The sequence below is a fragment of the Aythya ferina genome, assembly GCF_964211825.1.
Source record: "Aythya ferina genome assembly, chromosome: 5".
Classification (NCBI taxonomy): Eukaryota; Metazoa; Chordata; class Aves; order Anseriformes; family Anatidae; genus Aythya; species Aythya ferina.
The window spans coordinates 8,302,293-8,316,627 of NC_140301.1; the positions used below are offsets into that span (position 1 = coordinate 8,302,293).

Here is a 14,335-nt window from a genome sequence, read left to right on the forward strand (position 1 = left end):
GGATTTCAGCCTACCTGGTCTTAGATGCCATGAAGCCAATGTAGGAATTCTGACACCAGTTTGCACGTGTACAGCTTTTAGACATGAGCAATGTGTTTTCTGAAGAGCTGAGTCACAGCAGAAGCCACGCTGCCGTTCAGAAGTAGGTGAGAAATCAGGATCTGTGGCAGACATTTATGCTCTCGGAGGGCAGGGGTCTCTTTTCCTAAATCTATTCTGTCTTCTGAGCTGCACTGCTCTCTCTGCGTTTTTGGAGGAGACAGAATAGATTTAGAAAGTGGCTGCTTATCGATTTATGGTCTTTATGCTGGACATGGCTTTTTATTAAAGAAAGCAGATACTCAATACTGTTAACTAGTAATGGGAATTGACTTTCCACTAATTGCACAGAACCTGGCATTAATACACTTTAATAGAAAATGGGCCTGCGCGCTCCTGATCAATCACGAAGTTTTTCCTGCCTGTGCTACAGACAAAGGACTCCAACAACAGCAACGTGGCTAAATAAGATGTTTTATTTATTTATTTATTATTCCTCCAATTATCGAGATAAGGACGCGTCTCCAGGGCACAAGAGAAAGGCTTTAACTCAGCTGCTCTTCCTTGGTCTGTCTGTCCCACGGGGACCATTGCTTCCTGGTGTGCCCGGGTCTCCTGCTTCGGGCAGGGAGCAGGACTTGGTGCAGTGGGGAGATGGCACGTCTGTGACCAGATAAATGTCCTTGAAGTAAGGCTGGCACTAGAAACAAACAGGTATTAGTATCAGCTTCTTTTAAACGCTGATGTTAATGTTACGTTCATGCTACAAAACAAACTGTGTGTGTTCAGCTTCACCTTCCAGCTTCACATTACCTGAGCATGGGAGATTTTCAGCTGTGCTCTGCCATGCCCCAGCCCTGTGCCTGGGCTTGCAGCTCACGGGGCAGCTCTGGCCAAACAGCAGCAGTCCCCGCAGGTCTCTCTTCTTGTCCAGAGAGCTCGTGGCCGCCAAAGCCAGTCTCTAATGTCACCGAAGGCTGGTGGGTGTCGAAAGCACCCCGGTGTTATTTAGGAAGCGGGGTGCTTGGAGGAGCCTCTCGATGGGGTCCAGCTGTGCTCGGCGTGGCAGAGGAAGGCTGCTTCACTCACAAGTGCCACAGGAGAATTTTTTGTCTGCTCCTTACCAGAGAGGAAGACAGACGAAATGGAATCCAGGCTCGCTGTCCCACCAAAACTGTCACAGAAAATGGGAACACTTGCTCTCTCAGAAAATAATGACTCAAAGTGTAGTGAATGGGAGCCCAGGCCCCTTCTAAGTGCTATTGCCAGTCAAATAAAGCAAATAATAATAAAGGATTGCTGTTTTACTTCGAGCACTTAAAACAGATTGTTAAAACCTTGCTAATGGTTTGTGACGTTCAAGTGTTACACCAGCCAGCTCCTCGAGCCAGCCCCTGCAAATGGGCAGATTTTTCACCAGTTTCAGACTCTTAAATGGCCTGAGCCCACAGCTCCATCCGAAAGCTTGGAGCACCCTCGCGTTGCAATGACTTCTCAAATAGTCACAGGTGGCTTTCAGTTCTTCCATTTGCCTCCTCTGTGCCCAGCAGAAAAAAGCCCATTTTCTACCATCGGCATGCCTTGTGGTGTTCTAGGCACCAGCAATGAATGACATGGGGACAGACAAAGGGCAAAGCTAATTAATGCTTCATGCTAGTTAATGATGGATGTTCGTGTCATGTGAAAATCATTTTTAGCTCCCTGCAGTTCGCTCAGCTTGACTCCTCGTGCTGCCAGCCTGCCATCAGACAGACCCTGGGACGAGCCGGACACAGTAGCACTGCGTTTCCCTCCATAGACACTAAAGCAACTCTGCAAAAAGAACCTTGAATTTTTGAAAACCCCTGACTCCCACAACACCCCTCCCACGATGAAGCTGAACCACAGAGGCGAACTCCCTGCCCTGAAATCCCTCTCTCGGCTGGTACCAGTGGCTACAGCTAGTTGTCACAGGGGGATGGCCAGGAGCCCGCCATCAGAAAAGACAGGGGCTTGGTCTGGCAGGCAGCTTGGGATGCAGCGTGAACGTTGCTGATCAGTGGTGAAGCCACCTATATTTGCCTTTCTTTCGTGAGATGGCAGTCATTACACACGTAGTCACTCCGCTGGTAGTGCCAAACAGTTGTCTGCTTCTGGATACCTGCAGCTACGTGGAGCAACTTGCCCCTCAGGAATAGTTTATTTAGTAAGACAGGACTTAAAAGTGAAAGGGTAACCACTTCTGATCATAACCTTGGCTTTGCACTTCTAGCAATTATGCTTTAATTGCATTACCCGATTTGAAATAGAATGGTAATTGGAAAAAAACAATTTGACGTTCCCTGATGCGTACTCTGACATGCGTTATTTGCTTTTTATTCAAATATAAATGTTCTCTGTAATACTATCAAAGAAAGGGGAAAAATAAAGCAAAATTGAAATGTCAGTAGCAATTTCTGACATGTGAAAAGCATCATCAACTAGGCAAAGGTTTTCAATTCAGCTTAAAAAGAAACCCAGTTGTGAAATTAGCAGTCAGAGAAGAGAAAGGATGCGAGAAGGAGAAGAGTCACAGCTCCAGCCCTTCAGGAGAGCTGGCTGTTGCACACGTTGGTATCAAAATATCAGACCAGCCACCAGCTGTAATTGTGTGATAAATGGCCCTTTCAGATTACATTGAAGCAGAAGATGCAGAAGGATAATTTCCGACCTTACTGTTCACCACTGAATAATTGCTAGGGTCAATAAAAGTCGATGAAACACAGGTTCCCTTCAGTCATACCCTGTGCTATGAAAAGCATCCTCACGTCTTCCTTCTCAACCCCTCTGCGGGAGATCCAAGCAAATCTACTCTGATCAGTGGCAACTTACAACACATAAGTTGTGCTTGGTCTTTCTGTGAGATCTGCTCCAATTAGTCTGGCTGGATAAACCACACACACGGAAAACCATGGCTCGGGGTATCAGCCTGTTTTGGGAGAGGTACCCAGCTGGGAGGCTGGGGGCATGTGTGAAAAGCTGGATGCTGCAGTTCACTCGCACCTGGAGGAGGAGAAGCTGCAGACATCTTCTGCAGTGATTTTTATGATGGATTTCCTTTGTCAGCGGCCCTGCATTCTCATTTGCTCCATAACAGATCCAGCCCTGTGTTTTACTTTGGAGAGTCAGCAGCTCACAGACAAGAAATCAACACGGGGGAGTCATAAACATAGTTGGCACAGATGAGGTTAGATAATTTGTGCCTTTTTTGTTTGTTTGTTTGTTTTTAATAATAAACACAAAACCAAAACATGACAGTAGGAAGAAAACCTTTCGAGAAAAATTAAATTCTGGGTTTGCCTACTGATATAATTGACTTTTGGCTGGTAATTAATTCCTCTGTACTTTGTACCCAGCTAGTTTATTACGGCTACATCCACATCTACCTTACTGTGTTTGGTGGTCTTGTCCCCGTCTCCAGGCCTGACACTGAACTCCAACGGGCAGTACACAAACTTTTTCACTGGTGTAGAATGGATCTATCTGCTCAGCCTGCCTACCCAGGTGAGGAATTTGATTGAAGTCAACAGGACTGTTCATGTGAGCTCACTGCAAAACTTGCTATTGCTGGAGAAATATACAGACAAGTGGGCTTGATGGAACACCGTGGCTGTAGCTTGATGGAGCCTGTGCAATTTAGGAGCCTGGCATGAGGTTATGCAGACTACGTAAGTGTATTTAACAGACTCAGTAATGTTGATTTTCTCTTTTCTTAGACTGAGCTCAAACTCCCAAGAAGCGGCACAAAGATAGTAAGTGAAAAGTAACCTGAAGTATAATCACTCTGATTAATAAGGTTAACTGTTAAGGAGAGCTGATTGTTAGGAGAAAGATTCTAGCAACATTGAGGTCAGCTGGTAGGATTCAGCCCAGGTGATTGGAAACGCCCAAGGGAATCACCTGCCAGAGCAGTAAGATGTTATAAAACAGAAGGAGGAGGAAGGAGGTTTTCTTAGGATGGGGGTTGCCTCAGTGGTCTGACTTTTTTGTTTGTTATTTTTGTGGGCTTTTTTTGGTCTTTCACATTTACAGTAGAAAATGGATGAAGTGGGGAGAGAAATTCATTTTCTCGACTACATCTGGACTGGTACTCCAGCAGATCAATCAGGTACTCCAACAAAAAATACTTAAGTTAGGAATTTTATTATACTACTGGAAGTCAGTAACATCTAATTTTTTACCTTTAAGCAGAGCAGCTGTGTTAATGGAATAGCTCTGTAGGGTCTGTATACCTTAGATTATGATGTTTGTTTCTTCTCTCTCTGGACTAGACTGTGGTGAGTGTATTTTGATGATTAAATCCAGTTTATTAGAAGACTGGGGGGCCTGAAGGGCTGTGAATTGGGTAGGATCTTTGAATTTCTAGTGACTTATCTTTCAGAAGTTCTAACGATTCTGGTAAGTGGCTAACCTGGATTGCTTAGCTGGCGCACGCTGCAACTATTTTGATCTCGGTTTTTTGATACACAAATTGATGTTTTCTGCTTCATGCTACTAACTTAGTAGCCAAAATGAACAATTTAAAGTTAGTAATGCTATTAATTAAAATTCAAGAACAAATAAAAGAATAACAAAGAAAATCAGAAGATGATTGAAGGGAATTGCTTTAGCATCTGGCTGCAGCCTGGGCTCAGCAGGGATGCTAAATCCCTTTCCCTGTTTGCTCTCCACAGGTTAGAGGCAGCAGTGCTGTCACCTGTGGGTGAGAGGGAGAACTGAGCTTGTTAATGGTGCACTAACTCGGGGGCAGGTCATGCAGTGTACTAGACAGATTGAACTTGCTGGTGAGCCTGTGTGCGGGGCTGCTAAAGGGAACTGGGGGAAGAAGACAAGAATTAGGGCAGTTTTCTCACCACTTCACAGGAGATCCAGAGATATTTTTCCCTGTCCCAGCTGCCCCTGTTATCTTGCTCTACAACAGCTGCTGCTGTTGCCACTCTATCAACAGCATCTCCTGCAGGTGTGTGAGTTGGGGGGATATAATAGGGCAGAGCACAGGAAGGTGGCTGTGGGAAGAGATGCACAGTCTACCTGGAGGCTGTCCTTAATATTCTTGTATGCATGGTATGGTCACTAACTCCTGATGAAACGTGAAGAAGCAGGTAAAGGGGTAACATGAGGCGAGATGCACAGTGTGGCAGGAGGGCTGTGTTGGGGTTGGGACATCCTGGAGGCTTGGGTGGCTATAGCTTTCCCATGGGTCAGAGTGAATTAGTATTTCATAGTAAAATACTGCACTGGAGTACAAACATTTCTCTGAGAAATGGAGGGTGTGCAGTTCTTCAGCTGCATGCTGGAAGCAGCAGCACGGTGAGTGTTGGAGAGACTCCTGTTTTGCCAGTGAGTGCAGAACCCTGCTATGAATGGGCTTCTCGGATACCTAGCACTGGATTTCTAAGAGCATGGTGAGATAGAAGCTTTTAGTCAAGTTTTCATAGTGAACATTGTAAATCATGAAACGTATCTGTAAAGAGTTGGGTTGATCTCTACTGAAAGAACTGACAATCAGCAAGATATACAGGGGTGGGGGAGAAGCTTCTATAAAGAGCATGAGAATATCCATTTCTCTTATGAAGCGCTAATCTTGTGCTCGAGTCTGCTATATTTCAGCCTCACAGACGTGGAGGCTGTGCATCTCTTGTCTAGGGCTTGATGCCAGAATCTGTCCAACAAGGAAATCCTCTCTGCCCCCAAAGGCAGTGGCTACACCTCTGCAGCACACCAGAAGTGAACGGTGAGGTTTGCAGGGAGCTGATGCCCTCTGCTGGATGCAAGGAACTTTAAAAACGCTCTTTGAAACGCTGCTCTTCTCAAGCAGGTTTGTAAGTTTTGAACAGAACCCCTACAGAGTGAACGGGACACGTTAATCACAGTCGTTCACACCTACCTACAGAACTTTTAATATGCGCTTGGAGCAGAGCTGTTAATTGGAAATTTATACAGCCAATGAGTGAACATAAGAACATAAGTTTGGGCAGGGCTTCCACTTTGGTAGTCTAAGATGCAACTGAAGATCTTTAAATACAAGTACAGTCTTTTTAATAAACTGTTCCTCTAGTATTAGTGGGATTTAAAAGCGTGTATAACGTAAAGTTGGAGAGAAGTGGTTAACCAATTTAAGTAAAGAAACACTGTCATTAGGACAATAACTGATTAGAAGTCAGTATGAATGTGAATAAAACTTCAGAAATGTTTTCTTGAAGAATTATTGGGGAATACTATCTAGGCTGTGAGGGGGAAAGATGTTAAATCGGAGTTACTACATGTCTGTACATCCTCCATTCTGTTGAGAAATTAGTTGAAACATGCTGAAACTCTGTATTTATTGACATAAATACGACTAAAAATGCAACCTCCTAAAATTAGTGGGAAACAAACAAACTGGAAGCTTTGCTTGTTTTTTCATGAGACTAGAGGAACTCAAAGGCTTTAATGCTGATTCTAGCAAGGTAAGTAGTAGCTGTTTTTGTCGCATAAGACAGGTGTGCACGTGACCATTTAACTTCTCTGTAGTTATGTCACTTTGGGATTTCAGTGTTTGCTCTTGTGCAGTTGCCTATTGGTCTTTTCTGGCTAATATTGATAGCACCTAGACTGAAAAGAACATTCAAACAGGTCTAAAGTTGTCACCTTAACTCAGTTTCCTGCTTTTTCCTCCATGCCTCCTCCCTCACATTAGACAACATTAAGGCCTTGAACCTGTCCTTGTTCGTACACTCATTTGAAGCAGAAGTATTTAGTTTTTCCAATAAAAGATTTCTCCTGAGAAAGCTAGCTGAAACACCCCCCTCATTGTATCTGTCTCATAGGCTTGGTTTCAGTCAGCCTCACTTCATGAAAGTGATCAGTTGTTCTGGACGTGCTTTGAGTTTTCTGTGGTCTTTTGAAATATTAAGCTTGTAACATCAGCTTTTTCTGTAACTGTTAATATAGGTGATTACATGTTCACCTTGCTCCTCATGTACTAAATTTGATGTGAGTTTCCCTGTGAGAAATAAACCAAAACAGTATTTAGCACTGTACTTGAGATCACACATCTGGAGCTTCTGTTTAATAAAACCAAATTGATCAATGGGACATGCATTATTCACAAACCAGATTTTTCTATTGTCACTGATTTCTGTCTTTTGAATATGTGAAGTTTGTCTAGGCATTAATTTTTGCAATTAATATCCAAGGGCAGAAGTTAACTTCTCTTAAAGAAGTTCTCTTTAATGCAGGCAGAGCTGCGAATGGTTATAGCAAAATTATGAACTGTGCCTTTTATGGAAAGTAGTTGTTTCTTTTGGCTATATTCAGTAGAACATACTGTTTGATAGGCTTAGTTGGAGTACTTCTGAAAGATGATATGAGTTACTGGGAACGTTACTTTCAGATCCCAATGAAATTTCTGTATTAGGCTGTCGGAATAACTTAGTGTTTAACTTAGTAAAACCATCCAGGTAAGTCAGAAATTCATGGCTCTAAGTTTTAAATCTAGCAGGAGGGTAAAATTTGACTTGTAACAGTATGTCTCTAACAGATGCAAACAGCAGGGGGACATGGTAGTGTATAAAGACATAATATTCAACTCAATACAGTGCTGAATGCTAGGCTTGCTAAGGAAGTACTCCGTAACTGAGAGTCCAAAATATGTAAGTAGGGCAACTGAACAGCCAACACTAAAAAACTTTATACAGGAAAAATCTAATGCTTCTTCTAGCTTCTGCAGCAATTAACAGTGCTCAGTACTTACTACAGGTTTTCTGTCAAACAGCAGTTCTATGCAATTTGTTAGAAAAGAACTTGAGTGATTTATTTGGGAAAGTCAACATTACTAGTGTAAAGTGAGAGACCGACTGTATTAGCTTTTCAGAGACTTAATGGAGATGCAGAAAAATGTTCTAATAATGGGATGCTCTGGACAATTTAAGCTATGGGTGGACTTGAAAGCATTTCACTTCATTGAAATTCAACAGCCACTCAGCCATTCAAAAGCCCAACCATGGGATTAGGTGTTAATAAGTTTTATTCAACAAATGGAAGCTTGTTAAGAACAGCTACTGCTGATTCTGGTCAGATCTTAAAAAAAAAAAAAAAAAAATAAAAAAAATAACCACCATCAAACTTACAAGATTGAACTGGCTTTCTTTCCTCCCTCCCTTTCATGGAGGAATATATTAGTATTTTCATCTAATACAAAATCATTTACAAGCTGTAACAGTTTCAAATATGGATCAAGCACGTGACTTAAACTACTGTTAGGATAAGCATGTTTTGAAGTCAACAAATTGAGTTGTATTAAATGCTATTTGCATGTAACGGAAGCCACAGATATTACTTATTTTGGTGTTTCTACCTGGAAAAGAGTGAAAAAATCTGCATGATGATTCTTGTGGCTGGAAACCAAGGCTAATGAGACAAGCATGCATTGTTTGTTCTGATCAAAAAAGAGTCTATTTATTTTCTAAATATATAGACTAACAAATAGTTATAAAAATATAACAAATATAAGACCTAACAAATGTAGTACGAAACAATACTTCACTAGGACCAGCAGATGTCAGTAAAACTCAAAGCGTAACTTTGGATTTTGGGGTGAGAACCTTTGTGACACTTAGCAGAAAATAAAATACTCTAAACAACTAGCAAGATTATGTAACTTTACCACATAAAAGCCTTAAGAAAGCAACAGTTCAGAGTATTCTTGAATAAATCTGATGCAACAAACATGCAGGTCTTCCAAGTCTGTCACAGAAGTATAAAGTTCATCCAGCACATAACACAAATACCAGGGAATAACACATCAAATGTCAACTAATATTTCAGTTACAAAATCTCATTTCCATACATCTTGTAATTTCGCAAGTTTTAAAGTTCCTGAAGATAAATGCTGTATGAAGCAAAAAAATTCAACTGTTTTTTGTAGCAGTCTGGATATTCTTAGTTTGGGAACAGATACTTGAATTCATTTCAGCAGCATGTAAACCTTTACCTTAAAAACAAGCAAAAAGAAAAAAGAGGAGAGGGCTGTTGAAGTACCCGTACAGTCCAATTATAGACTGATTACAAATACAGCAAAATTGGTTTCTGTGTAACAACTGAAACAAACAGTACCATAATGAAATACTTTGACATATTAAGCTGCCAAGGCATTGAAAAGTAACACTTTAAGAGTGAGGTTCTTAAATTCAGAAGGATAACTCAATCACAGATCCCAGTAGCTTGGATGGGATCTGTTATTCTAAATACCCTTGAATCAAATGGAAATGACTGACTTTCAGATGTAGCTGGGGTAATCTATAGAAGATGTAGCATTCACTATTAATACTGGAGAGAGCTTTATTAATACTGCATATAACTTCAGTGGTAACTTAAAATAGGAGAGTTTCACAAAATAATTCCAAACCATGAGATTCTGAAAAATGAAGGAGATGGCAAAAGCAGTACAGGAAGTGATGGTGAGTGGCTAATGTGTCACAGGAAAATAGCACCTTTATATGTTATTATAGTGCAAGACTGTTCAGTGAGAACTTAGATGACAAGACAGTACAAGATAGAGAGAAATGCAACAAGTAGTATGATTAAGAAAATGTTCATAATCATACTGGGATTGAATGTGAAAGCACACTAGTCATGTAGATTGTGATAAATTCCAGTGGATTTCATAAAAAAATAATTAATCTGTTGTGTTTAAGCATGGAACATTATACATCCAGGTTAAAAAAAAAAAAGCATATGCACTAACCAAGGTGCTTATTTCGAATGATTTCTCCTCCTTCAATCTCAATCTGCTCATATAGCCACTTGCGGTCACAGCGACATTCAGCTCCACACTTATTGGAGCCACATTTTGGGCAAGCATAGAAACACCCCAGGCAATCTTCATCAAGACAGTCACAGAGGTCCATCCCACTGTAAAGCAGTAGTCCCTGGCTATCGTAGACCTTACTCTTGGCTGGTATAACTTGCCTGTATGATGAAAAACAACACTTATTTCCTTGTTAAAAAAGATCCACACATTTTGATGCCCAGCAGCTAACAGATGTGGACAGAAGTTTGCTTTTTTGAAGTTTTTTTTTTGAATTTTAACACTGCATTAATTTAAGATGTTAATGTACTTGACAATGTTTCCCAGCTTTATATTATATTTCCAGTATAGTGCTTTTGAACTCATTTCAGGAACAGGAAGCTTTTACTTCTTCAATACTTCAAATATTTATTAGTAATAACACTTAGGAATATTTATGAGGTTAACTTTTTATTACTTTTCAAATGATGTGAAGATCTCCTTTAATTAAATGTAAGGATTTGACTTGCAGAGTTTTGTTTCTGAAGTGCAATTACTGAGTTTATTGAAATATGACAACTCCATTATTTCAAGTGTACTTAACCTTACTGTATTCAAGTTTAATCTATTATCAGATTTTTATGTGTAAATTAATAGCTTCATCTATTATCTGTGCAGTACTGTCACACCTAACAAAAAGCTTGTTTGTATTTTAAGCATCTGAAATATGGACTGTCTGCTATCACTTTACCTTGTTTTGTTTACATCAGTAAGTAACCTTCAACACCCTCAAAACAAAAAAGCTACCCCCAGACAAGCAAAACATCCTCTATACAGAATACATTAGTGTTATAGGGACATCAACTATCAATTTCTTTATTTTTAAGATAAAGCTAATTATAAATTAGATAATTCCTGTAAATACAGGAAGCTGCTCACCTGTCTGAATTAAATGATGTAGTTTTTGATTGCAGCCTTCTTTTTTCCCTCTTACTGGTCTCAGGAGTGAATTCAGTCTGCCGCCCTGGATTAGCAAACTGAAGAGACTTCAGAGCCTTAGCTGTACGTCCCTGAACAGACAGAAAATCTCACTTCATTATGAATACAAAGGTAAATTCATAAGAAAATACACAGTTTACCCAGATTACTGCAGTAACTTAGCGTTGAGGTCAACAGTTTACTAAGCATTGGAGAAGACTTAAGTTGTAAGTGTTATACTGGAGAACTGTACCAGTCTCAAAAAGTACTACCACAAGCTTTATAGTAGTTTTAATCAATATTTTCACGTTTCTTCACCCTTCCCTCCCCCCTGCCATCAGTGTCGTGATCGGACGCTGATAGGCATATTGAGAAATATAGCTGGATAGCTGCTCCTCAAATGCTGTTTTACTATAGAGCACATGAGGATGAGCTCTTGCTGATTTTGTTTCCCACACCCGCAAACTTCTTGAACAAAGCATCCAAAAATGTACAAGCTGTATTCTGATTTCAGTACTTGAAGTGTCACCCTCCCACACCAGTTCCCCTGAACAGACACCGTGGCCTTCGCCATTCAGACACCACACCAGAGTACACTTAATTCGTCTCAAAGCAGGTCCACTTGGTAACAAACTGCTAGAAACAGTGGATGTTTTTAAAACTGGAGACTAAATAAAGTTTATCTCAACATCCTTAGAAGCAACCTTTCGCAGTGTTCAGTTTGCTTGCTTTTTGCAAGGCTTGAGTAACAGCTTAAAATACTAGCAGCAGTCTGGTACTTACATAATCTTAAAGGAGTAAGTCACCCTGGTACGTGTAGTTACTTTAATTATCAAGGCCACAATATTTAATTAGGGAAGAGGATTTTTAAGGTAAAACAAGTGGAATGTGTGTATGCACTCATTTCACCGAGCAGTCCTTCAAGTAAAGGATTAAATACAGTAAATTACCATGCATCAAAAAGACTACACCCTTTCATAATTCTATTAAAAAAAAAGTTTATGTAGCACTGAATGAAGCTCAGTTCCAATAGTTTTCAGAATTTAGAGGGAGTGGGAAAACTGATCCATATACATACGTCCGAATCAAGTTTTCTTCTTTGGCGCTCCTCAGATTCGACATCCACGCTTCCATTTATGACCTGCATGCATTTAGGACAAAGCTTCCAGCCAGGTACAAACTGTCTTCCAAACTTGGCACTTAGAAAAGTTGCGTCGTCTAAGTCAATTGCACGCAAGTTTTTCTTTGACAGCTTTCTGTGCATGTTAAAGGGATCACAACATGACTTTTGCAAGTCTTCAAATCTTTCAATGTAGATTTTTGCGTGATGGAAGCAGATAGTGTTGTTCTCTGAAAGGGACATTCCAGTCCTAAGCTGAAGTAACAGTAGATCAGATGATGATATATCTTGCTTAGTCTTGAAGCCAGTGTGACGGGTGTAATAGGTCTTATGACATTCATTGGCAGCTTGAAGCTGAACTCCAACTGAACAAGGATCCATTTTACTTTATCAGAACAACTTATTTCACTTATTTTGCCTAAAATGAGTTCTCTGAAGTCTCTAGTAGTTTCTGTGAAGATCACCCTAGAGAAAGCATTAAAATCAATCAGATTTGTGCTGCAAACCTTTACCTGTAAGCTTGACAGACTAGGTTTAAGTAGCTTAAAATAAATTTAAAGAAATTGTACTATATTCTTCCAGTCTAGATAAGACTAAAAATACACTGAATGTCATTTTAGAATTAAGCCATGCATTTTATACTCCCTTCGGAGGCAATTTTTTCCAGCCATTGTAAGTATTGATTCAAAATGTTTATGCTAGTAGCAGCATTGCTTTCTCAAAGGCAATCTGGAAGGGAGGTGTGAGGTGGACGAGTTGCTCAGATGGGAGCCTGCTCCAGACACCAGTTTCCTGAACAGGAGCAAGTCAATGCACAGAGAATGCCCCTGAGCCTTTCCAAGAAACATCAGCCCACGGTATATGTGAAGAGTGGTAGCTCTGCATGTGTGCAGTTGTTCTGGTCGTTTGGCCTGTGCATGCAGCTCTTTCCACCTGAGTTCTGTGTAAATACGAAGCATACTGAGCAGTCATTTAAAGTTACTTGAACACAAAAACAACTACAAAAAATAAAGCTAGCTATTGCAGCGTGGTTTTGCCCATGCCAACGCTTGTTGCAAGTCCAGTGCTAGCCCCAAAAATAAGAGCCTGAGCCAATCTTGTGCTATTTTCTACCATAACAAAATGGGAAAAAAATTCTACCCAAGAAAGGAATTAATTTGCCTTCCAAAACCTCTGAAAGCCTTAATGTGACTATGACCTAACTGGATTGTAATGTTCACCTATAAGCTACTCTGCAAAGACAAAAATCAGAGAAATGAAAAAGCACAGTTATTGGTTCTAACATCTTTTTAATCAATGAAGATATCAGCCAGTTGTCTAACAGGAAGAGACAGACCGGGATGCTACTTCAATAAAATAAAAGCAAGCAGCATCACACACGACCTAATGACATGAAATATGTAAGTTTAACCAGTAAAAAGAAACATGACCACAGCAACTTTAGTGCAAAACCTTATCACGGAGCAACAAGAAGTTAATAGGCCTTACACAACACCCAAAGTCACTTCCTAGGGCATTTTTGCAGCAGAAATCCCCTTGACTGTAACACTTTAGTTTTTTTTGTTTGTTTGTTTGTTTTTTAAACTAGGTGATTTGAAGCAGTTACACAACACACTTCTGTGTATGCACAGCAATTAAACGTTTTGCACAGGACGTGCTACTGTTGAGTGCTTCACCTGTTCCAAATATAAACGACACACTTGGCTATATTAGACCAGTCAGCTTGTTTTAAGGAATAAGTTTGTATCTTGTGCAAGATGGAGCAGAGTATAACAATTATTTTTAAACCAGGTGTCTCAGCCTACTGTTATGAATGCTCGCGCTCTCAGATCTACAGCAGGCACAGCGGAGGCACTAAGAGTCCTGAATGTGGAGGGACAACGTGAAAACACCGGAGTCTGAGAAGAAAAGCAAGTAGCATTCTGAAAAGAAAATAAGGTTAGTTTTGTTTTTCTTTTTTCCACTTTATCTGTACAGAAAGACTTAAGTCAACAAGTTAATAGCTAAGGCTTATTTAACATTGATTTCTCAGGTCAAAACCGAAACCCCTTTTTTAAGGACTGTTTTTAAGGACTACAACTAGCCCGGTCCTGAATTGCTAGCTGACCTGACCTCCTCTTTGCCGTGGTTTCTGTATCCTAAGTCAGCTAACAAAGACCTCCCCTTGAAGTCTCGGCCTTGCACAGCTCCTCAGACGCGCACCGAATGCTCCGGGCAGAGGACGAGGAGTGGACGCGGGTGAAGTTTTTACGTTTTTTTTCCTCGGTGCCCGCTTCCCAGCGCACCAGGCTGTGGCCCCGCGAGCAGGCACGGCCAGCGCAACATTTACGAGCTCCCACCGCGGCGCCGCCTCAGCGTGCCTGCGCTTCCCTCTCTGTCAGGGAGCCACCCCACACACCCCCCGCGCCCGT

General features: G+C 40.8%; 2 protein-coding genes across 9 annotated transcripts in view; one reads left to right on the plus strand and one right to left on the minus strand.

The window, feature by feature from the left end:
* Positions 1-8,047: 8,047 nt before the first annotated feature.
* On the minus strand, positions 8,048-13,849 carry ARL14EP (ARF like GTPase 14 effector protein). Of its 5 annotated transcripts, none has more exons than XM_084522152.1 (5): positions 13,413-13,849; positions 11,883-12,389; positions 10,766-10,896; positions 9,785-10,008; positions 8,048-9,031 (listed from the first exon to the last, which is right to left on the minus strand). In XM_084522152.1, exons 2-5 carry the CDS (start codon positions 12,303-12,305, stop codon positions 8,949-8,951), a joined length of 861 nt encoding a protein of 286 aa, XP_084378278.1. In that variant the 5' UTR covers positions 12,306-12,389; positions 13,413-13,849; the 3' UTR covers positions 8,048-8,948. The 5 variants fall into 5 exon arrangements, with proteins under 5 accessions (XP_084378278.1, XP_084378280.1, XP_084378279.1 ...); XM_084522154.1 differs by having other exon boundaries at positions 13,730-13,846; XM_084522153.1 differs by having other exon boundaries at positions 13,601-13,740.
* KCNA4 (potassium voltage-gated channel subfamily A member 4) overlaps positions 10,825-14,335 on the plus strand; it is an 84,252-nt gene continuing 80,741 nt past the window's right edge. The window contains exons 1-2 of one of the 4 annotated variants that reach the window (XM_084522149.1): positions 10,825-10,936; positions 13,754-13,862. The gene's annotated coding sequence lies outside the window, so the exon portion shown is untranslated. Of the gene's footprint in view, positions 10,937-13,722; positions 13,863-14,335 lie in introns of those variants that run through there. The other 3 variants (XR_014693920.1, XM_084522148.1, XR_014693921.1) reach the window with 3 other exon arrangements.

What these genes read in the sequence shown, in the direction of transcription:
- ARL14EP (XM_084522152.1), bottom strand. Translation starts at nt 12,305, where the DNA reads ATGGATCCTTGTTCAGTTGGAGTTCAGCTTCAAGCTGCCAATGAATGT. An exon ending in ACATCATTTAATTCAGACAG is followed by an intron (nt 10,009 to 10,765) that starts GTGAGCAGCTTC and finishes TTCATCATACAG; the next exon opens with GCAAGTTATACCAGCCAAGA. An exon ending in CATTCGAAATAAGCACCTTG is followed by an intron (nt 9,032 to 9,784) that starts GTTAGTGCATAT and finishes CTTGTTTTTAAG; the next exon opens with GTAAAGGTTTACATGCTGCT.